The sequence below is a fragment of the Crocodylus porosus genome, unplaced genomic scaffold (assembly GCF_001723895.1).
Source record: "Crocodylus porosus isolate Cpor-Errol unplaced genomic scaffold, CroPor_comp1, whole genome shotgun sequence".
In the NCBI taxonomy this organism is placed as follows: Eukaryota; Metazoa; Chordata; order Crocodylia; family Crocodylidae; genus Crocodylus; species Crocodylus porosus.
Genome location: NW_017728931.1, coordinates 120072858 through 120096660, shown reverse-complemented (window position 1 = coordinate 120096660; position 23803 = coordinate 120072858). Strand labels below are relative to the sequence as shown.

Sequence of the window (23803 nt, the reverse complement as noted above, 5' to 3'; positions counted from 1 at the left end):
AAATTTCCACCATTAGAAATGAACACCTGAACACAGTCTCAGACAGCTGGACATGGGCAGAGTCTATTCTGCTCCCTAGGGGCATATGTAGATGAAATGGGGACCCCTAAATTGAAGCAGTGAGTTTTAAAAAACACCGCTTCAATTTAGGGCTGATTAAACCCCTGTGTCATGCACATACCACACTGGCTTACCTACCTCTCTGGCAGTAAGCTGCCGGCGGGTGGAGAGGTCCCTGGACTGTGGAGGAGGGGCTGGTGCTTCCCTCCGTGGTACTGGCAGCCCCCCCCAGACAGCACCCGCCTGCAGGCACATGGCTCAGGCAGTCCTGGGAGGCACCACAGCTACAAAGGGAAGCACTAGGCCCCCACACAGCTCAGGCAGGCAGGCAGGCTCCAGGGGGGAAAAGAAAAAAGATCAGGCTTGCTGCTTTTCTTGGGTGAAGCCTCCTTTTCTGGGCTGCTGCCAGGCTGTCTGTAAGGCTTCCTGTGGAGCCGTGGAGCTGCACAGAGCCCAGTGCTTCACTCTGCAGCTGTAGGGACAGGAAACTAAAACTCCTTGAAGGAGTTTTAGTTTGCTGTGCCCCAAGTCATGTAAGATGCATTACGCTGCTGAATTTCCTACAGTAGCTGGAATGAATGCGCAATATGCTGCCAAGGCATGCAAACACCGACACTATTAAAGCAGTGCAAAAGTATTTAGCCCACTTTAAAGTGTTGTGCACACATGCCTCTTGTTTCATCTACACGTGGCCTTGGGCACTCCATCCCTACCACTCAGGTATATTCACTCCAATTAGGCCTTTCTGTAGAAAATCCATTGTCTGAGGTGTAACATAGGAATCTCCAGATGACCTGTGTGGCAAGTAACACAGTATTTGTAAACACATTGCCCTCTACTAACAGAAGTTCATAGCTGCACTGTTTTTTTCTCTTGCCCAAGTTAAGGCTGAATCACATTTTCAAGGCAGCAGAGACAAGTCTGTACTGTGCTGCTCTGCTTTCCCACTCTCATGCTGTCTGGAAAGCTTCATTCTCCAGGAATCTTAATCCATCACCTTTTGTAAGTACTAACAGTCATACTGTAATAAAAGGCAGTGGTGGAAGAGTGGAACTATACCAGCCAGTTATAATCTTAATGTTGGTAAAAGGAGGGACAGCAGCAAAATAAAAACTGAGCAAATAATATCTCTTAAAAATGAACTTAAGAATAATAAAAAAGCACTACATTTATAGTTTTCTGCACCAGGATTGGGATCTTTATTGTCTTGTAAAATGACTCAGATTGTAAAACCTCTCTTTTAAAACTTCTTTTACTGACAATCTGCAAACTTTTTACTGACAACCAAACTTTTTTACTGAATGGCAGTAACTTGTCATATTTTTCCCATACTGAAATGCTGGCAAAGTTTGTGAGAAGGTCCAGAAAATGTGGGACTAGTAGAAGCAAACCAAGTGATTCAGATATGTTTTGAAAGATTACACAGCTAACAAGTGAATGGGAGTGTAAACATTTTGCTAAATTACCAGTGGGAAAAATATAGATGGTAGAAACAAGGTGACAGTTCTTAAATGCATGGGAAGATGTGGCTTTTCTTAGGACATGCAGCTTTTCTTAGGACAATGCAGAGAGAGACCAGACAAAGTTATGGTGGGGTACATTTTCCCCATGAGGAATCCCCTACCTTTTGGTTATATGGTGAGTTTTGCCTTCTCATAAAATACAGTGAAGTGCCTTCCTACTAACCTGGCAGATACCCAAATTGCCTAGGCCTGCAGAAATACAAGGCCATCAATGTGACTGCAGCTGCTGTAGTCACTGGTGAAATCTCTCCCTCACACAGCAGACAGCTTCAGCTACTTTGTGCCAAGGACTCCTCTTGACTGTGGTTGCTCCTAGAACCATCAGGGCTCTGTGAACAAGATAAATATATTTGTAATGGCTGTTGGGTAAGAGAGAAAAACAGTGCAGTCTCTGGCCCACTGTTCCTGTTCCTCACTTACCTAGTCCTTGTTCTTTTTCTTGATGTCATAGAATCACAAAGCAGTATCCCACCACAGGGCTGGAAGGGACATTCAGATGTCATCCAGTCCAACCCTCCACCACAGGCAGGATCATCCCTATCTAAATCACCCTATGCAAATCCATTGTTGAACCCAGCAGTGCCCAAATGTTTTGCCTGGTGGGCCAGATGGGTAGTATTCAGTCTATGCACAGGTTGGATCCATCTGGTAGTCCCAGTCCTGCACCCAGGGTGGGTACGGTGGGGCCCCTTCTGGCCACACAGAGAGGGGCGTGGGACAGCCTACCCCCAGTCCAGCTGTGCAGGGGGAAGGGGGCATGACCCAACCCCAAACCTACCTGTGGAGGGAAGTGAGCATGGTTCAGCTCTGACCCATTACAGGAGGCTTGGGAACCGGGTAATGGGGGAGGCTGGCAGTATTTCCACTGTTCCCCCCTGCCAAATTTCCTGACCCAGATAGAGCACCTCTTGTCTAACCTATTAGCAAAACTATGCAGTCAACCCTGACACAACTACAAGGCATAACACTCAAACCTGCCACAGATAAAGCAGGGGGACAATGGTGGCCAACATTCTGCTGCTTTGAGGGTTGTTAAAATATGCTTGAGAAATTCAAGGCCCATATGGACAAGCCACCTTTTGAGTTTAAAAGATATGGTGATAGTTCCTCAGGCAGCTAGTCAAGGTGGCATGAGGCCCTATCTGGGCATGTGGGGCTAGGTAGGGGAAGAACGATGCTCGATCCTGGCATACTGGGACTGGCCCTGCACTGCTCACCTGGCCCACTATGCCAAAAACTTGAGCACCACTAATCTAAAGGATCCTAAAATGATTAAGACATTGTCAAGTCATTGGGCGACTTGTGTCTCACCTGAATAATTATGCCTTTCAATGGGAAGCAGAAAGTAATGTGCAAACTGGCATTGGACATACTGCTTGGGGCAGTGCCTTTGGACATCACACTCACATCTCTCACCCATTACTAGTGCCTCAAAATGGGCATGGTAACACTATTACACAGCGTCTTCCACTGCACCACATCACCAGAGCAGCATTGCTGCTCCTCATGCTGAAACTTCTTCACTGAGAGTGCCCCCTAATGGCAGCTCCCTGGGATCACCTCTACTTCCAAACTCTGTCTGCTCTCCTTCATGGCATCTCTCTCTGCATTCCCTTTTTTATTTAGTTTGTCCTACCTAAATTAAATGAAACTAGGGAGGTGGTGCTTTTCCCTACCTTGGAGGTGTTCAAGAAGAGATTGGACAGGCACCTAGCTGGTGTTATTTAACCCCAGCATTCCTTCCTGCATAGAGCAGGGGGTCAGACTTGATGATCTACAAAGTCCTTTCCAACTCTAGAAATCTATGAAATCTGTGAAATCTGTTGTCCCCTAATGCACTCAGCCTATCTGCACCGATGCACTCAGAAAACCTGGGCAAACCCTACTACAGACCATGGGAGACTGAGACTGGAGCTTTCTAAGGATTCATGATTTAGTCTGGGGACAGGAGGAAAGGGTCTAATAACCCAGCTGAGCTGGGTTTATGCCAACTTCAATTTTAAGTTCTTAAATAACTGAGGCATAGGTACAGTTTCAACTTAAACATTTGTCTAAAAGCTTAAGTGCTTCAGGTTTCTTACATTTTGCATTAGCATTCTTTTTTCGTTTAAGTCTAGTGGCTGCAGCTTGTCCGAAAATTAAATTGACATAGTCGATGTTAACACTTATGATAGATTTATGTGCAATGGACAACTCACTTCATAAACAGTTTGTCTCAAATGATTCCATTTTGGCTAAGTACCTTGGATCCTTTTTTAAAAAAGTTTAGTGTACTTCTGTCTATTGTTAGCAACAGCTTTGTTTTGTTTTGTTTTACTTTTCCAAACCCACTATTTTCAGCATCAACATAAACTATGTTTTTGTTAATATTTTGACATTAAGATGCTCTATAAGGAAATTATTTTGTAAACTCTATTCTGGGTTTTATATTTCTGAACAAAGTGTTGACAAATCAGATTAACCAGCTTTATACAAGAGGTCTGGGTTCACTGCAGTGGTTAGGTGTGCCTGGTGGTCTTAACTCAGTCTCTTGTGCAGTTTTATCCATATCACAGAACCACTGCACTATTCCTTTTGGCATGAAGGGCAGCTTTTGCTCAGGAGCAGACTCTACAATAGCAAGGGTGCTACAGACCAAGAACAAGTTGAATTGGTGTGTATTATTTAATATGGGAGCTGGGAAAGGGAGGTAGACCATTGCTTGCAATTTTCCTGACCAGAGCCAGTTCCTGACCAGAGCATCCTGACTTCAAGGGGCCAGAGTCCAGCTTTTGTCATCACAGCATCATTCTGTTACCTTTTATTTTCAATTGAGATAAAAAAACTGCCATATAAGCTTCAAGTTTACATCTAAAATGAGTTGTGCTGGTATTTAAAGAGCCAATGGAATGGTACAGTGGGAACCTGTTGAGTGCATTAACTTGTTGTTTAACAAATGTGTTCTCTTAAACGGTCAATTTTCTATTGTATTTTACTTTAAGAAATATTCCAATGTGATTCCTTATGTTTTAGAAAGGTTCTGCTACATCCTTCTATATATTTTAGTTTGGTTTCACGGACTTGTATGCAGAACAGGTTTATTTTTCTTTAGTGGATTCATAGTTTCATAGTTGTTAGGGGTTGGAAGGGACCTTACAGATCAGCAGGTCGAGTTCTCCTGCACTTGGGCAGGAAAGACGGCTGGGATCCACTGAATAGGGTTTGATTTGCTCTTGTACTTCTGTTGTAGCTAAATAAAGGAGAACGAACAAAGTGAAAAAAAATCTGCTGCTCACAAACAGGGAAGAATTGGTGGGGAATGTGGTAGTGGATGGCAACTTGGGCACCAGTGACCACAAGATTATAGAGTTCAGGATCCTGAGGGAAGGGAGAATGGAGAGCAGTAGAGTAAGGACCCTGGACTTCAGAAAAGCAGACTTTGACTCACTCAGGGAACACATGGGCAAGATCTCCTGGGAAGCCAGACTGAGGGAGAAAAGAGTCTAGGAGAGGTGACTGTACTTTAAATAAGCCTTACTAAGAGTGCAGGAACAAACCATCCCAATGCGCAGGAAGACTAAGTAAGTATGACAGAAGACCAGCGTGGCTTAGCAGGGAACTCTTCAGTAAACTAAATCACAAAAAAGGAAGCTTTTAAGTGGAAACGTGGACAAATAAATAGGGAGGAGTATAAAAGCATTGCTCTGGTATGCAGGGATGAAGTCAGGAAGGCCAAAGAGCAATAGGAGTTACAGCTAGCAAGGGATGTGAAGAGTAACAAGAAGGGTTTCTACAAGTATGTCAGTAGCAAGAGGAGAATCAGTTAAAGTATGGGTCCTTTACTGAATGGAGGAGGCAACCTTGTGACAGAGGATGCAGGAAAGGCTGAAGTGCTCAATGCCTATTTCACCTCAGTCTTCCTAGGCCAGGTCAGCTCACAGACTACTGCACCAGCAGCACAGTTTGGGAAGGAGGTGGGCAGCCAACAGTGGCAAAAGAACAGGCTAGGGACTATTTAGAAAAGCTGGATGTATACAAGTCCATGGGGCCAAATGGGATACACCCAAGGGTGATGAGGGAGTCTGCTGATGAGGTTGCAGAGCCATTGGCCATAATCTTTGAAAACTCATGGTGATCAGGGGAAGTCATGGATGATTGGAAAAGGGCAAACATTGTGCCCATGTTTAAGAAAGGGAACTATGGACCAGTCAGCCTCACCTCAGTCCCTCAAAAAATCATGGAGCAGATCCTCAAGGAATCTATTTCTAAGCACTTGGAGGAGAAGAAAGAGATCAGGAACAGTCAGCATGGATTCACCAAGGGCAAGTAATGCCTGACCAACCTGATTGCCTTCTATGATGAGGTGACTGGTTCTGTAGATGTGGGGAGACTGGTGGATGTGATGTACCTCGATTTTAGCAAGCCTTTTGATACGGTCTCCCACAACAGTCTTGCAGGCAAACTAAGGAAGCATATGGATGAATGGACTGTAAGGTGGATAGAAAATTGGCTGGAGCATTGGGCTCAGAGGGTAGTAATGAATGGCTTGATATCTAGTTGGCAGCAGTATCAAGTGGAGTGCCCCAGGGTCAGTCCTGGGCCCAGTTTTGTTCAATGTCTTTATCAGTGACCTGGAAGATGGCAGAGTGCACCCTCAGCAAGTTTGCAGATGATACCAAGCTGTGGGGAGTAATAGATATGCTGGGGGGTAGGGCTGGGATTCAGTGACCTAGACAAATTGGAGGTTTGGGCCAAAAGAAATCTCATGAGGTTCAACAAGGACAAGTGCAAAGTCCTGTACTTAGGATGGAATAATTCCTTGCCCTAGTACACTGGGGCTGACTGGCTGGGCAGCAGCTCTGGAGAAGAGGACATGAGGGTTACATGCTGAATATAAGCCAGCAGTGTGCTCTTGTTGCCAAGAAGGCTAACAGCATACTGGGCTGCATTGGTAGGTGTGTTGCCAGTAGATCAAAGAAAGTGATTCTTCCCCTCTGTTCAGCACTGGTGAAGCCACATCTGGAGTACTGTGTTCAGTATTGCCCCCCGCCACCCCCCAACTACAGAAAGGATGTAGACAAATTGGAGAGTCCAGCAGAGGGCAACAAAAATGGTGAGGGTGCTGGGGCACATGACTTATGAGGAAAGACTGAGGGAACAGGGCTTATTTAGTCTAGAGAACAGGAGACTGGAAGGGGACTTAATAGCAGCTGTCAGCTACTTGAAGGGGGCTCAAGAGGATGGAGCTAAACTGTTCTCGGTGGCAGATGACGGAAGAAGGAGCAATGGGCTCAAGTTGCAGCAAGGGAAGGTTAGGTTAGATATTACGAAAAACTTGTTCGCCAGGAGAGTAGTAAAGCACTGGAACAGGTTACCCAGAGAGGTGGTAGAGGCTGCATCCTTGGAGATTTTTAAGACCCAGTTAGACCCATCCCTGGCTGGGATGATCTAGTTGGGGCTGGTCGTGCCTTGAGCAGGGGGTTGGACTAGATGACCTCCTGAGGTCCCTTCCAACCCTAATTTTCCCTGATTGTATGAATACAATGAGGTCCACCTCCTTCAGGGAGCTAATCAAGCACTGCCACCTCCTGGCAGCCTTTGTCGTATGCAGAGAATGAGAACTGGCAAAGGCTGAATTGTTGGCATAAATCCTAGACTGAACTGCCACAGACATTTTAAAGACTGCCTTAAAGAAATGAGTTCTAGTAAGAGTTTTCCCCTGATAATAGTATTACTCTTTTGGCATCTAGTCGACTGCTCCGCATGTTCCTCACGTGGAGTTACTGGTAGATGCCTCTGGCATCATTAGAAAATAAGTGACCCTCGAAACACCAGTAGAGGTGAGGTTTAATTGAGAGGCCGTCTGGCTTTCCCCACTGTTCCTGCACAGGCCGTGCAGGCCTGTGCCCGCGCAGACCCCGCCCGCCAACACGAAACCGCTCCGGGGGTCGCACGCGCGCCCCGCGGGTCCGCAGCCGGGGGGGCGGAGCCGCCTCGGGTACTTTTACATATTTGGGGCTCGTTTGCATAACCCCGCCCCCGCGCGGGCCACCAGGCCAGGGGGCGCTCTGGCTGCGACAGGATCCTTTCGTCCTCCTCGGTTGCTCCGCGGCTCCACCCCCAGCCCTAGTGCGCCTGCGCGAGTGCACGGAGACCTTGGGGCGATGCAGAGCTGGAGCCGCGTCAGCGGGGCCTTCGCCTGGGTACCGCGGGGGGGGGGTGGCGTCGCTGCCTGCGCCTCGCTGAGCCCCTCCCTGGGCACGGCCCCCCGCCCCCTGCATGGACCGTCCCACTCCCGGGCGGGGGGCGCCTCCTCCCCGCTCCCTGCATGGAGTGTCTTACTCCTAGGCGGGTGGGGTCTGTGTGGGACCGCTCCTGCGCCTCCCTCCCCAGCCACTTCCCCTCCCCCCGAATGGTGCAAGCTACGGGGCTCCCTTGGGGGGGCTGCCCTGGGCCTTGCCCTTGCACTTGGGGTCAAGGCCGCTCAGTGTCATGGCTGCTCAGGGTCAGGAAGGTGAAGCCAAGGGTGTGGGAGGGGAGTGCATAGGTCATTGTGTGCAACTGGGTGCCTGAGGCAGGATGGGTCCTACAGGCCGATCTTGCACCTAAAGTCTGTGTAAAACTACCACCAGCCCTCACGTGACACAGGTCATAACACCCCAATGTGCTGCAGCAAAAGCAGGGGAGCCCCGGCCACTGGCATCCTGCTTCTATAAAATATTGTCACTGCACGCTCAGTAGGGCCTGGATAGAGGCCTTTGTCCCCCGCTACAGAGGAAGGCAAAACCCCTGTGCTCAGTATTGCTCTGACTGTGATGTTCTTCACTGACTCCAAATAACCATGGTCAGTCCTGCGTGCAGCAGCAGTGGCTCTGGGAAATAGAGAGACTTGCATTAGGTGGCCCAGGCTGCCGTTGCCCTGCCGAGATGCTTAACTTTGCCGACGCTGCTTTTTCTTTCTAGAGAAGCTGTTTTAGCCAAGTCCGACATGGCCTTCCGGGGATTTGCGCAATGCCACAGAGGACCTTTGCAGAGCAAGGTAAGACTTGATGGTTGTGAAATCATTTTTGGGAACTGAAGTAGCATTTCAAGTGTAGTTCTAAAACTAGCTTTCTCTTTGCCCTGTGGGTGGTCAGTGTGTGGCGCATTCTAGGCTTTCACAGTGAAACTGCAGTAAACCAAAGTTATAGAAACAACAGTAACTTAAAAGTGATGTTCTTTTTTTCCATAGTCGAGGCAGATGTTACAGTCATTGGTTCTGGTCCTGGAGGCTATGTTGCTGCTATCAAAGCAGCTCAACTTGGCTTTAAGGTAAGATGGAAAGTTGTACTGGGTGCAAGAGAGAAAATAGCGTAATTCAGGTACACTAAGAGGGATTCCTGCAGGGCCAGAGAACTGAAGCTATCCTATTGAGTGTTAAGTTCACTAAGAACTACATATGTATGTAAAAGAGAGTCCTGTTCCACGGAGCTTGCAATCTAGGTCACAGGTTAGCAACATATCACCTGCAGGCCAGATATGGCCCAAGGGATTTGCCTGTGCTAATGCCAAGGCTAAGCAGCAAGGAGTTGCACCAGGGCCAGGCAACTTCCAGCTGCACTGTTGTTGCTGTTGCTGCTTCTTCCCCTAGCCTCTCCGCAGCTTCGGCATGGATGCAGCTTCCCCTAATGGGGAGCTGTGCCAGGCTGGGTAGGTGGAAGCTGCGTCCATGCTGCTGCTGCTGCTGCTTCTCCTTCTCCCTCTTTTCCTCACATTCTGTTACTTCTCAGCTGTGGCATAGAAGCAGCAACATCAGCGTGATCACATCTTCCAGCTGCTTGGCTTCAGTGCAGTTTCCCACCACCTGGAAGCTGTGCCCATGCCTCAGCCAGGGAGCAGGGGTTGGGAGAAGCCTTGGTGGCATAGATATAGCTTTCAGCTGTGTGGTGCCAGTATGGGCACAGGGATAGATTTGCTGTGCTGATGCACCGTAGAAATCACCTGACCCACATTGGACCAGAGCTAGGTTGTTTTAACCTGAGGCTTGAGAAGGTTGCTGGCTGCTGATCTAGATAAAAGATTTCACAAATAAAGGGTTAATGTGGAAACTGACCAACAAAGGTTAAATGATTTGTTGTACATTGTTCAACCTATCCACTTCTAAATGTGAGTTATGGAATAGATTAAAATCAATAACAAATATAGTAGTCAATAATGAATACACCAGCTAAGCTTTAAAACAAAAGAAATAGGGTAGCCTGTGAGAGTATATATGTTTGTAAAAGTAGCAAGTGTTAGAGAACAGTTTCTTCCAGGAAAACACACTGCAAAGTTCTGACCAGTAATATCTACCAGCAGTTTTTAGACAATGTTGTAATAAGGACATGGTTCAGGAACAACTAATTTCCAATTCTTTCTGCCTTAAGGTTCTGTGAAAGAAATAGGATTGCAGCTCTGCTATAAGTTTTTTTTGTTTGTTTGTTTGTTTTTTGTTAATCTTGCAGGGCTGTGGTGGCAGACAAGTGTGTTCTAGGTCCCTCCTTGCTGTCATGTCTAAATACTGATCTCTAAATGTTCCTTTTGCACCCAGGTTTGCCTCCAAGTGCAGCAGTGAGCAAAGTGTCTTGTTTTTTCTGAATGTTAGTGAAGTGCTGCTGAATAGTCTTTATTCTTCTTGTTGTTTCTGGTAAAGTTCAGCCGAATAAGAGTCTGTTGCCGTTAATGATTTCTCTAGTTCTCTGTACAAAAGAATTTCTTACTGTTAACTGTTTCTTTTTCTTGCTGTTCAGCATTGTATTGAGGTCTTGTTTGCTGATATTTCTTGGCCTGAGCCACCAGTGCTTGAATGTGTTTGTCAGTAGAGTTTATCAAGAGCCTTAAGTTATTTGGCACATTAGCACCAAAAGAATGAGAGAGAACTAAATTTCTGCTTTGTGGCTGTAGGATTAACAAGCAGGCAAACATTTCCCTCAAGATTATTAGTATGCTATTATCATAAACATGATTTTGAGAAGGGAAAGAGACAACTCAGAAGCTTCATTTCTGTCATGGCAGACCAGTGTCTGAGGCAATTAAACTTGTCACACTGTCTGCCTTGGCAGTCAACTACAGAATATATTGCTGCTGGAAATATTTGTCCATGTCAGGCTGAACATTGCAGAAACAAGAGAAGGGCCTCTGTCTTTCTTGAGGGAACCTAGTAGAAAATTCCTCTGGGACTTGTAAATGGATGGGCTGGAGTTCTTTAAAAGTCAAATCCACCAAGTCAGGCCTGAATGGATATGGCTACATCAGTGTGCATGCCACTTCCATCAACACAGGCCTTGCCCCCAAATTCCAGTGTGGTGGTTTCACTACACCATTGTTGAAGAAGAGAGTTTTACCTAGGGGTATTGGTTTTCTTTCATATTTGGTGGAGCTTTCTTGAAGTTGGTGATACTGAGATATAGCTCAGCAGATGGGGCAGGGCTTCCACACAATTTAGAGACAGGGTGTACTAATGGAGTCACAGCTTCTAAAATCAGCCCTCAAAGCCCCTATATTACCTTTCCTGAATTCATGCGTTTGAAGCAGGCAGAGGAGGAGATGGGTATCTGGGGTATTAGTATACTCCCTGCAAACTAGTCTGGCTATTCCTGATCCTTTGTGAGGCTGCCATTAAGCCCATGATGCCAGCCTCACGTTGTTTTTCTCCTATATCACTATTGGTATAAATTTGTGGGGCGATTGGAGTGTGGTGTTTTGGGGTTTTTTTGCCATGATGTTTTCAACACAAGAAGTTCTGTCCTTGGCACTGTCACTTCCTGCATTGGTGCACAGAAACAATGGCTTAGTTATTAGAAGTTCATATAGTAGCATTTGTGATGCTTGAGGTCTCCATCTTCCCATCCCCTGAGTCATTGCCTAGTGTGTTTCAGTCATTTGATTTAAGAACCACCTTGAGAATTAAGGTTGTGAGATTTGAATGAGTCAGTGAAGTCATCTGGTGCCAGATGCTTCTCTGTGGAGGAGAATTGAGACTGTGATCCTGCAGGAGAGGAATCCTTTCTTTTTTCCAGTTTTTGCAAAAGCTTTCCAGAAAAGCTGCTTCTAACTAAATCTGGTAAAGAAATTTACAAGGACTACAATTGGGAGGGTCCTTGAATAGGAGCCCATTCAATAGGATTGCTGTGTTTTCAGGTCCTGTTTTGGCCCAGCCTGTGAAAAATGTACCATTGACTCTTCACACTGAATGCTACAGTGCTGAAGGGAGCAGGACCAAAGAACTGTCTTTTAAATGAAGCTGTGATAGATAAGTCCGTTCTTAGGCCCTCCAGCACCCTTTTCAGTACCTGCTTGAGTTTGCTTTTTTGTCCAAAACAGCAAGTATCAGTTGGCAATTATGCTTATTTAAAATAAATAAAAAAGCAGGATGGACATCAAGGGTCATGTAGTCTATAACTGCTGGACATGCTATTCCTCTATCACCCTGGACAAATGTTTATCAGCCTTCTTTTGAAAATCAGTGAAGAAGATTCTAAAACTAGTCTTGTGTTCAGCTTCAGCAGCTGTGCACAAACATGCTGGAGAGTGGGATTGGAGCAGGTGGATGGGGAATGCTTAGGGGCATCTCAGCTGGGACATGCAGTAGCAGCAGCAGCATAGATGTACCTTAAGAGTGTGGTCTGGATATAAAAGAATTTTCTCTTCTCATCCAGGCTGTCTGTGTAGAGAAAAATGAAACCCTGGGTGGGACCTGTCTGAATGTTGGATGCATTCCTTCCAAGGTAAGTGTACATCTGTCTGTTTTTGGCTCATTTTCATTGTGGGTTGGGGAGTGAGAAGAGACCAGGCATAGATTCTCAAGTAGTGTAAATTGCCATAACTCCTGCGATTAAAGGAATGATATTGGTATGCGTTTCTTCCATAAACAAAATGGTACATTAAGGAGTTATTCCATTTAAATACTTTTGTGAATGACCATAGTGTATATTAACTTTTTCATCCTAACAGGTATGTGCTATCGTGAGCTTTCCACACTTACAGAAAACTGTATTCACCTTTTTGTGAAATACTTGCTTTTTTAAGCTGTTGCCTTTCAGCTAGTAACACTGCCACATTAATAACTCTTGTTTCCCCTTGGGATCCTTTTCTGCACTTGTGCAACTGCAGCCTTATGGGCCCATAGAATGCCACTAGTTTCCAGAAAAGCTAGACTCCTTCTCTCATCAAATTATTCTTTTCCCAGCCCCACTGACTTTTAAATTGCCTTTTAGGTTTTGTTTTTTGTAGAACGTAAACCTGGGTCCTGCTCACTTTTTTTATTCCTGCTTTTCATTTCAGTGTTTTTGCCAAATTTCCTTTTTGAGAAGTAGTATATTTGGATACATCTTCTCTCCCCCCGCCTCCATTTCAATTGCATAGTATTTTGTAGTCTTTACTCTTGTGCCATTGTTAAATTTAATCCTTGTGTAGAATATTCCTTGTGGTTTAATTTTGATAAAGTATTTTGGAATCGTCCAGACTGAAAGGCAGTGGAAGAAGGACATAAATGTTGTAAGGTATAGGTTCTAAGTGGTTAGTAAAACATTGACAACTCTAAGATTGTCACCTTCTTCCACTTAATGGAATGGGGTAAGGTTTGTGAGAGGAATTTCTATGGCACCTTGGAGTGTCTTGAGATCCAGCACATAGTGCACCTTCTCCAGCTGACAGCACACCCAGCCACTCTCCTGCTGCCTTTCTGCACTACCCCAGGGTCAAGCCAGCCTGGCCTCAGGCATCAGGAAGGCAGCAGGGACAGTTTGAGATGCTGGAAGCCTCGGTGGAAAAAAGCAAAAAAGCAGTGAGGGGCCTGCTTTTTTTCCCCTTTCTGGTGGAGCCTGCCCACCTCTCCTGCAGCCAGATGGCGAGCTGCTAGCAGTGTCTGAGTTGTGGGGGACCCAGTCCTTCCCTCTGCGGTGGTGTTGCCCCCTTGCAGTTGCCTGGATGGGGTGCTAGTGGTCTGGGGGCTGCCCCAGCTCGGAACCAGCACCCAGCTTGCTAGCACCTCACCGGGATGGCCCTGGCAGGTGCAGTCACCATGGAGGGAAAGACCAGGCCCCCGCAGCTTGGGGGGGCCACTTGGCCCACTGGCAGCTCTCCCCCCCAGCTGCTGGCAGGCTCCACTGTGGGGGGTGGGAAGCAAGCTGCGGGCAGTGTCTGAGCTGGGGGGGGGTGGTCCTTCACTGCCATGAAGGGATATCCACCGGGGCTGCCCAGGCAGGGTGCTAGCGGGCTGGGTGCTTGCTCTGAGCACCTTGGGGCCCCGTGGCAGCTCACTCCCTGGCTGCAGGCAAGCTCTGATGGAAAAAAACAAAAAAGGATTGGGCCCCCTCTCCTAACAGTGACAGAGGCTCTAAATTGAAATGGTGGGTTTTTAATTCTTACAATTAAAAACCCACCAATTAAACCCACTGTTTCAGTTTAGGGAGAACTAAACTTCCGTCAAGTGTACAAGTAGCCTTAGAATAGAAATGCAGTAAAAATGTGCTGTTTAAATTCTGTATGTCAGACTGGTAGTAACGATGAATTATATTGGAAAGCCAGAATTAAAATATATTGTTGCTGATACTGGAATGAAGAGAAATCTTGGCCTCTTGGGTCTTTTAATGTAAGTTCTCATTCACGCTTTATTTTTTGTGTGTCACAGGCTTTGCTGAACAACTCGCATCTGTATCATTTGGCCCACGGAAAGGATTTTGCTAGTAGAGGAATTGAAGGTGAGTATACAGCATAGACTGGTAGCATTCTAAATATAAGTGGTCTCTTGCACACATGCAAATATAAATATTGGCTTGCTTTACAACTTCCTTGGAAGGGTGGTAGGAAAGCTTAGGTAGGATACATGCTGTTTTGTAAGTACTAGGTTAATTGGGAGGTTAAAAGTTGTGTTTCTCTTCCTTTAAACTAGCATCTGGGATAAGCGTGGCAGAGTGCAATTTGTAACTGCAACAACATGGAACTGGCCTGTTGTCATGTTTGAAAACTATATGTAATTTTTAGCACGTTAACTGTGGAATGCTGCTTTAGTGCATGTAGTGTGGCTGTTCAGCATCCCTTACTGCATTACAAAGAAGTGTTATTCATTTTCACATCATTTTAGGGAGCTGTATAAAGATACTGAAATATAAGGAAAGCTAAAAATATGGAAATTACAGTTACAGGACTCCGCTTGAATTTAGAGAAGATGATGGAGCAGAAGAGTGGTGCCGTGAAGGCCTTAACAGGTGGAATTGCCCATTTATTTAAACAGAATAAGGTTAGTTTGGGTCTGTGCAAAAACACCTATTATATTTTTGTTTCAGTGATGGAGTTTGAACACTTAACTTGCAGCGTGACTATCTAGCTGTCAGATATGATGCCAAATTTTCCTGTACTCCCACCCTTCCCTCTAGCTGAGCAGAAGCTAACATCTCTGCCTGCCCCCACTCCTTACTGTGGGGTCTGAGCTGGGTGGGGGTGAGGAGGGGACAGGACAGCTCAGCAGATTGACTTTTATTAGTAGATGTTTTGGATGGGGAATCCAGGAAAAAGATGACAAAGCTGAGATGGAAATAAAAGCGCCCGAGCAAGGGACTAACAATCGAGGGATGGGGGAGAGGAGGGGAACGCGACTAAGTTACATACCATACAATGTTAGCCAACTAAGCCCGGGGGTGGGGGATGTGGAAGGGGGAAGGGGAAAGGAGATAGATACACACAAACCCGTTACAGTGGTCCGCAATGTTGGAGGAAGTGGCTCGGAGAGAGCATCTCAGTCCATAAAGTCCGATCGCGGGGGTCCTCTTCGGGTGGGGCGGGGTCGTCCATGGCGGCGAAGTCCTCTCAAAGCGAAGCGGGGCGGGGGCAGTTCAGGCGGCAGCGTCTTCCGGGTCCGGTCCGGTGGCGGCTCGTCTGGAGGGTTCGGTGTACTGGCGGTGGCCCGTGATGTGCTCCATGTAGATTACTACATGCCACTTTAGCTGGAAAGAGGAAGGGCTCAGCCAGTCTACAGGCTTTATAGGGACTGCAGACTAGTGCTAGAGGGTGATATTCAAGGGTGCCCCTTGATATTGCCCTCCAGTAGGAGCAGGAGGTTATTATTGTATTACTTGCTATAACTTTAAATTAAATAATGTGTTTTTTTTCCAGGGAGGGTACAGGGGGAGGAGTGGATTAGTGGGTTTTAGGGAAAGCCATAGCTTCCCTGTGAGAGGTGGAGTTAAGGACTTAGGAGGCACATTACCCATGGGAGCCCTCCTCCTCCCTTATGAGGCAGGGAAGTGGGAATGGGTGTTGTTGGAGAGCACATGGGAAGAAAATGTGCATCTTTTATGGCAGCAGTGAATGTGGATTGGGAAGTGAGGTTGGGTTAGCAGCAGAGCAAGGTGGGGAGGAGTGCTTTTGGATGCGAGTTCGATTTTGTGTGCGTGTGCACAAACCCACTCTTATATAATAAGAACTACATACATACATACATACACACAAAAATAAAATTTATGTATATAAATATATATAAAAAATTATTTTTGTAATATATTGTTTTTCATTGTAATGTTGTAAGCTGTCCTTCATTGGGGAAGGATGGCATGTCAGTTGAATATAGAATCAGAACATGTGTAGATGAAACGGGGGCCCTAAATTGAAGTGGTGGGTTTTTAAAAACACCGCTTCAATTTAGGGCCCTTTAAACCCCCACCCCGCACACACCACACTGACTTAGCTGCCTCTCTGGCAGCAGGGAGGACAGGGTGAGCTGCTGGTGGGCAGAGCAGTCCCTGGGTTGTGGGGGAGGCTGGTGCTTCTGTCCATGACAGCGGCAGCCCCCACCCTAGGCAGCACCTGCGCGGAGACATCTGGCTCAGAGGGTTCCGGGAGGCACCTTAGTCATGGAGGGAAGTGCCGGGCCCCTGTGCAGCTCAGGCAGGCAGGCTCCAGGGGGAAAAAAACAAGATCAGGCTCACCACTTTTCTTGGGCAGAGCCCGTCTTCCCAGGCTGCTGACAGGTTGCCTGCTTCCTGCAGAGCCCCTGAGCTGCACAGAGCCTAGTGCTTTGCCCCAAGGCTGTAGGGACAGCAAACTAAGACTCCTTGGAGTTTAGCTCTCTGTGCCCCAAGTCATTTAAGGCGCATTACGCCACTGATGCTACAGTGGCTCTACTTAATGCGCAATATGCTGCCGATGTGTGCAAACACCGACGCAGTTAAACTGGTGCAAAATCATTTAGCCTGCTTTAAAGTGTCATGCAGACATGCCCCTTGTTTCGTCTACACGCGGCCATAGAAAATTAGGATTGGAAAAGACCTCAGGAGGTCATTTATTCCAGCTCCCTGCTCAAAGCAAGACCATTCCCAACTAGATCATCCCAGCCAAGGCTGTTTTTAAAAGGTCTTAAAAACCTCCAACGATGGAGATTCCACAGTCTCTCTGGGTAGCTTGTTCCAGTGTTTTACTACCCTTCTAATGAGAAAATACTTCCTAATATCTAACCTAAACTTCCCTTGCTGCAACTTGAGACCGTTGTTTCATGTTCTGTCATCTGTCACCACTGAGAACAGTCTAGCTCCATCCTTTTTCAAACCCCCCACCCCCAGTAGTTGAAGGCTGCTATTAAATCTCCTCTAGGTCTTCTCTGCTCCAGACTAAATAAGCCTAGTTCTCTAAGGCTCTCCTCATAAGCCATGTTCTCCAGCCATTTTTGCTGCCCTCTGCTGGGCTGTCTTTAATTTGTCCACATCCTTTCTGTAGTGGAGGACCCAAAACTAGATACAGTAATTCAGATGTGCCCTTACCAATGACAAATAGAGGGGAATAATCACTTCCCTTGATCTGCTGGCCACACTTCCACTAATGCAGCCCAGTATGCTGTTAGCTGCTTTTGCAACTTGGCTTATATTTGGCTTATTGTCTAATGTAATTCCCAGGTCCTTTTCAGCAGAGTTGCTGCTTCACCAGTCAGTCCCCAGTCTATACCTGTGATGGGATTGTTCAGTCCTAAGTGCAAGACTTTGCATTTGCCTTACTGAACTTCATGCAATTTCTTTTGGTCCAGTCCTCCAATTCATCTAGGTCTCTCTGAATCCTGTCCGTGCCCTCCATTGTATCTAGTACCCCACCTAGCTTGGTGTCTTCTGCAGACTTGCTGAGGATGCATTCCGTTCCATCTTCCAGATTGTTAATATAGATAGTAAACAAAGTTGGTCCCAGGACCAGCCTCTGGGGCACTCCACTTGATCCTGACTGCCAACTAGACATTGAGCCATTGATTTTACTACCCTTTGAGTTCAGTGATCCAGCTCATTTTCTCTCCACCTTACTCCATTCATCCAACCACATTACTGTACTTCCTTAACTTGCTTATGAGAATGTTGCGGGAGACCGTATCAAAAGCCTTGCTCAAGTCAAGGTACACCACATGCACTGCTTTCCCATGTCCACCGAGCCAGTCATCTTGTCACAGAAGGCAGTCAGATTGGCCAAGCGTGACTTGCCCTTGGTGAACCCTTGCTGACTGTTCCTAATCACCTTCTCCTCCAAGTGCTTAGAAATGGATTTCTTGAGGCCCTGCTCCATGATTTTTTCCAGGGACTGAGGTGAGCCTGACTGTACCTCACTTTTTCAGTTTTTAACACTGTGTCAAGCTAACCTTCGTTAGTGGAGAATGCGTGCTTCCCTAGAGATTGAATGAGATCCTGATTTACATCATGTTTACTCTCTTCTCATTTATAAAGGTTGTTCATGTATCTGGGTTTGGAAAAATAACCGGCAAAAACCAAGTCACAGCAACCAAAGAAGATGGCAGCACTCAACTTATCAATACAAAGAACATCCTTATAGCCACAGGTTCAGAAGTTGCTCCCTTTCCTGGAATTACGGTACATAAATGAAAACTTTTTATTGGCATTTTATCCTTCATTATTGTATTATTATTGGTAATTTTCACCAAGAAGTATTTTCATATAGCTTTTCAGCCATTGTTGTGGGATAGGGGTTCAGATACATAAGCTTGTAGACTTCTCTTCTTCTCTTATTTGTTAGATTGATGAAGACACTATTGTATCATCCACTGGTGCACTGTCTCTAAAGCAAGTTCCTGAAAAGATGGTTGTCATTGGTGCAGGAGTCATTGGTGTAGAATTGGTGAGAGGTTTTTTTTTTTATATACAACTTAGCTTTCCTATATACAGAGAAATACGATGGTGCCATTTGACCATAAAGGATCTGGAACTACATACTTTAGCCTGTAGGCTGTGGTAGTATTTAATCAGACAGGATGGATGAGGGATTTTTTTTCTAATTCCCTGGTTCTGATCTCTATCCCAGGTTATCCTAAAATTATGGTCTGATGACTCCAATTCCCAAACATTTTGAACTGTCAACCACTGTTGGCTCTCAGAATTCTTGACAGAACGCCATATGCTCTTGTCCTCAAACATTCCTTTGAAGGAAGGGGGCCTGGGTGCTCTTATGGACCAGACAAATTACTGCAACTTTGCTGGCCACAGTTTGCTCTATATAAAAGCCTAGCTGTAGTTCATTTCTTGATGGATATGTGTCTGTCATTATAACTGCTGTGACCTGGCAGTCTTAGCAGAAAAGGGATGGATTGGATGAGTGTAGAGTGGGGTTGTCAATATGGCATGTTGAGCCACCGGATTCAGCTTGCAGAGTCTGAGGGCTTTGCCTGTGCCCACTCTGGGTCTAAGCATCAGGTCTGGGCAGCTTCTAGCTGCACCCTTGCCACTGCTGCTTCTTCCCCCTAGCCTCTCCCTGGCTACATGCACATTGCTGCTGCTTCCTTCCCTCTCCCAGCTGCAATACAGAAGCAGTAGCAAGATGGACACAACTTCCAGCTGTCGGTCCCCAGCACAGTTTCCCGGCAGCTGTGTCCATACCTGAGCAGATGAATGGGGTCTGAGACAAGTGGCAGCATTGTGGGTGCAGCTTAAAGCTCCCAGCTGCCTCATGCCAGCACTGGTGCAGGGAAAGCATGGAAAGCCCCCCTGCCATTTATGTGCTGAGGAAGCCACCCAGCTTGTGCTGAACCAGACCCGGCTTGAAAAGTTGCCAGCTGCACTCTAGAGGCCCTCTCACTTCCATGTGGGAAGTTGCAGTGCAGTTGCTATACTGTATCTGCTTTGCACATGAAGGGGAAGCTATATTCTTTATGGGTCATGTTTTAGCACCTTTTACATATGCTAAATATTTACTTATGCATCTAGCCATATTATGATAAGATTTCCTGATGTTAGCCAACCCATAATTAATAATCAATGGCAAAGTATGCAGGCCAGCTAAGTTAGTTTCCATCTCCTCTATATATCTCACATCTAAAAACAGGTTAAAAATTGGCCTTAGAAAGCTGTTGTGAAAATTTGCCAGCTCAGGTACAAAATCCACTCAGCGGTTTCTTATGATGATGATCATAATGGAGAAGTACCATATTTACCTCTCCTTTCAAGTTGGAGGGTGGATAACTTGTTAGGCTGATAGTCATAGTTATAGTTGTTGTCTTTGTATTTTCTTATCCACATCTAGAGCAATGATTTGACAGTGAATTCTCTTAAATATAGTTAAAGCAATTTGGCATTATTTTGACTTTGCAGCCCTGGTGAGGTCTGTAGGTCATACAGCCCCCCATTGGTGTGGCCCATGAGGCATGCGGCCTCTGGCTGCTTGGAAGTTGAACAGCCCTGTCCTAGCATAATAGAAATAAGCTTTTTTTGTCTGAGGGTCTGTAGGTGCTTTTCTGTGTTCCTGTCATGATTGTGACTATAAGTCCCAATGAGGATGTTGGTATGGTAGAGACTACCCCTTTCTGAAAGAACTTAAAACCCAAGCAGTAAATAATAAAGCCTGGAAGCTTACAGGTTTTCTTTAAAATATGTTTTTAATGTATTGACTGAAGGGTTCCGTGTGGCAGCGTCTTGGTGCAGAAGTAACTGCTGTTGAGTTCTTGGGCCACGTTGGTGGAATGGGGATCGATATGGAGATATCTAAAAACTTTCAGCGTATTCTTCAAAAACAAGGACTTAAGTTTAAACTGAATACCAAAGTTACCGGTGCTACCAAGAAGCCAGATGGAAAGATAGATGTTTTGTAAGTGTTTAACATGTAAAATATAAATGTGATATGAATTGCCTCTGGAAAGCCACTTAAAATTACAGCTTTTACATGTTGTTGTGTATAATTGGAACTACAGACTAATCACAGTGGGACTTGAGGTCCCAAAATGAATTCACTTCCAAGTTAGACCTGAAACAGCAGCCTTGCTTTGTTCAATGCTGCAAGGCATTATATGCATAGGATATAAAACTGCAGTTGCTGGGAACCTGTATACCATGTGTTTCCATGCAACTGCAAAACATGTATGAGCTGAAGTAGAACTTGTTGATCCTGGATAAGCCTCCTCGACCATATTCAGATGCACTGATAAGACAATTCTCGACTCTGAGGGATTGCCGAAGGAGGGTAGGGAGGTTTGAGCACTACAGAGAGCTAGGTAGTACATCCCATGGTAAATTTTCATAGCTAAAAAACAACTACCGAGGAGGTTTCTAACAAAGTGGCTAATACAGAAACATACAAAAGAGATGATGCCTCATTGGAAGCCTCCCACACACATGCTTTACAAATACATTCTCAATAGACTATTAAATGAGAGGCAAGGATTTTTTAGGGTGATATTTTTTTATTTTAACCAACTGCATAGTTGGAATAGAGTTAGACATGCTTTTAATGGAAGGAATTCTTCATGTCTGAAGAAAAAGTAGTCAAACTTTAAGAAATTAAACTTCTTACTCCTCAGACCTGAAGAATGCCTGTATCCCAACTATGGAGTTGATCCAGTCAAAGTTATCACACTAAGAAATCCTTGCCTCTTGCTTAATTTCTGGACCATCAGCTCATTCTAATACTACTAGAATATTTGTATATTAAGTAAGCTTTTTAACTTCTTCAGAACTCATAAATTCTTTGTCCCTTGTTGGAAGTCAGATTCTTGTATGATAATTCACTTTTGACTACACAGTTCTCCAGTGCAAGCACCAAAGATTTTGCAAACAAACAGCTATAAGGAGAAGACAATTCTTTTGAATTTTTAGGTGAACAGACAAACAGTTGCAGTGTGTCCAGTAAATCAGTATCGAAGTAGTAATGGTGCTTTTTATTATTAAATGCAGTTACCATGTTCAAATATCAAAATCGACACAGGCCACATCCTGAGTTCAGAGGAGATAAAAATGTCATTTCTTTTCTGGTCATGCTGTAGCTGGAGACCACAGAGGCATTTAATTTGGGTATTGTGAGGTTGGGAGCAAGTTAAGGCCCTAATAAAATTGTGTAAAATTTGGTGCTGGATAGATTTCTGCTGGAGGCAAGCTTATCAAATAACTTTATCTTGTTCTCTGCAATGTGGGATATCTAAACAGCCATCTTTCAATGGGGATTTATTTGAAGCATTTACATGATGAAATCTAATTTTGGAGATGTAAGTGCTCTGGCCATAACTATAAAATGTTTAGATAGAGTTTTAAAATGTTAGGTGTGGGATTAAAATATTATTTAACTGTCTGTTTTAGCCTAATTTCCAATAATAATGTGACCCTGCACTGCAAATCACCCAACCTCTCACCTTCCCCACCCCCCAGCTTTTTTTGCTCAGGTTTTAAAGACTTGCTGTCTAAAGAAAATTGTAGCAGTTATTCAGTCACATCTTATGCCTAACTATCAGGGATCCTGGTTTTCCCTGATAAAAAAAAATCATGAATTCTCTGGTAAACCCCCCCAAATCCATGATTAAAATGAAGGGTCCCCTCGCAGCACCCCGATCCATGAATAGATAGCAAATGTTTTTGTTCTAAAGTATATGAATAAGCGATATGTGCTAAAGAGGAATCTGCTGTGCCAGTTCAGCATGAAGTATGCTGTTGTTTGAAATGATTCCATGTATTTTATTGAGAACTTTTAAATACCTTCTCATCTCAACTGCTGTTTAGACAAAGTAATAAGCAATTTCCAGTTCTGTTTAACATTTTTATGGAGCCATCTCACTTATTTTTCTAATCCTTCTTCAGTATTGAAGCTGCTGCTGGTGGGAAGGCAGAAACTATCACCTGTGATGTACTTCTAGTTTGTATTGGTCGACGTCCCTTCACTAAGAACCTTGGTCTGGAAGATCTTGGAGTTGAACTTGATAACAAGGGGAGAATTCCAGTCAATACTAGATTCCAAACAAAAATTCCAAAGTAAGAAATTTTAAAACAAATTTTCAATAACTGTTCTATATTATTTCTTCCACACTTCTTCCACACATTCCCAGTAAAGTATAATAGAACTTTTGTTTAAAAATTTAAGTTTATTTAACCTACAGAAGTGCTATCTCTTATTTTAAATGGTAGCTGAATGTAGTTGCAATAGAGAAAAATTCAAAATTTGTATTTCAAAATAAATTGTTACCAGGTTTGGTATTTCATTGACACACAGGAAGTAAAATGGGATTCACAGTGTGATTTCCCGTATCTCTTCTTGTACTAAATGAGCTCTTTTATGAAAACTGAACATTGTATAAATCACAGTAATAGCTCAGCCATTTATTTTGTCAATACTGTTAGAATATGATTTCAGTTTGATAGACAAATTGGGGTAATTTTTATAACTTTCTTGCTTTACAAACATTTTGTGTTAAAGCTATTTGTTATAGTATACCGAATATATTGTAAGTTATCTCTGTAAATGGCTGTGCTTTTGTTCTTGTTAGCATCTATGCTATTGGTGATGTAGTTGCTGGACCTATGCTGGCTCACAAAGCAGAGGATGAAGGCATTCTTTGTGTGGAGGGGATGGCAGGAGGTGCCGTTCATATTGATTACAACTGTGTGCCCTCAGTGATCTACACACATCCAGAAGTTGCCTGGGTTGGCAAATCAGAGGAACAGTTGAAAGAGGAGGTACTGCTGGGCTAAGAGAGATTTTAATGTGCAAGTCTACCATTATTGTTAAGTTTTCTGTTCAGAGCATGCACACTTCTGTGGAGAAACTGTAAACATGGCACCCAGGAAACGATAAACTCTGGTTTGATAGCGCCAGAGTTTATTGTTTCAACTTAATAGCACATGTAGATGCACCACTGAAAGGAATTTGATATAAGTACCACGTGGCAAAGGGAGGTTCTTTCTTAGTGCTCAGGAAGTGTTCAGCAAACAAGGCAAGAAATAGAGCTCCTATGAATTGAGGCTGGGGCAGAAAATAAAGAAAATCTAGAT

General features: G+C 44.8%; 1 protein-coding gene and 1 long non-coding RNA gene across 2 annotated transcripts in view; one reads left to right on the top strand and one right to left on the bottom strand.

Moving 5' to 3' along the window:
* Positions 1-3081: 3081 nt before the first annotated feature.
* The window catches only part of LOC109315713, a 24610-nt gene continuing 3888 nt past the window's right edge, over positions 3082-23803 (bottom strand). The window contains exons 3-5 of the long non-coding RNA XR_002102588.1: positions 14973-14980; positions 11754-11759; positions 3082-3129 (exon numbers count right to left, since the gene is read on the bottom strand). This is a non-coding gene — a long non-coding RNA (uncharacterized LOC109315713). The remainder of the gene's footprint in view (positions 3130-11753; positions 11760-14972; positions 14981-23803) is intronic.
* Positions 7663-23803, top strand: part of DLD (dihydrolipoamide dehydrogenase) — a 23342-nt gene continuing 7201 nt past the window's right edge. The window contains exons 1-11 of the mRNA XM_019543541.1: positions 7663-7765; positions 8526-8601; positions 8794-8873; positions 12239-12307; positions 14212-14281; positions 14720-14820; positions 18272-18415; positions 18579-18680; positions 20449-20639; positions 22616-22786; positions 23299-23488. Coding sequence (XP_019399086.1) covers positions 7727-7765; positions 8526-8601; positions 8794-8873; positions 12239-12307; positions 14212-14281; positions 14720-14820; positions 18272-18415; positions 18579-18680; positions 20449-20639; positions 22616-22786; positions 23299-23488 — 1233 coding nt within the window. The 5' untranslated portion in view covers positions 7663-7726. The remainder of the gene's footprint in view (positions 7766-8525; positions 8602-8793; positions 8874-12238; positions 12308-14211; positions 14282-14719; positions 14821-18271; positions 18416-18578; positions 18681-20448; positions 20640-22615; positions 22787-23298; positions 23489-23803) is intronic.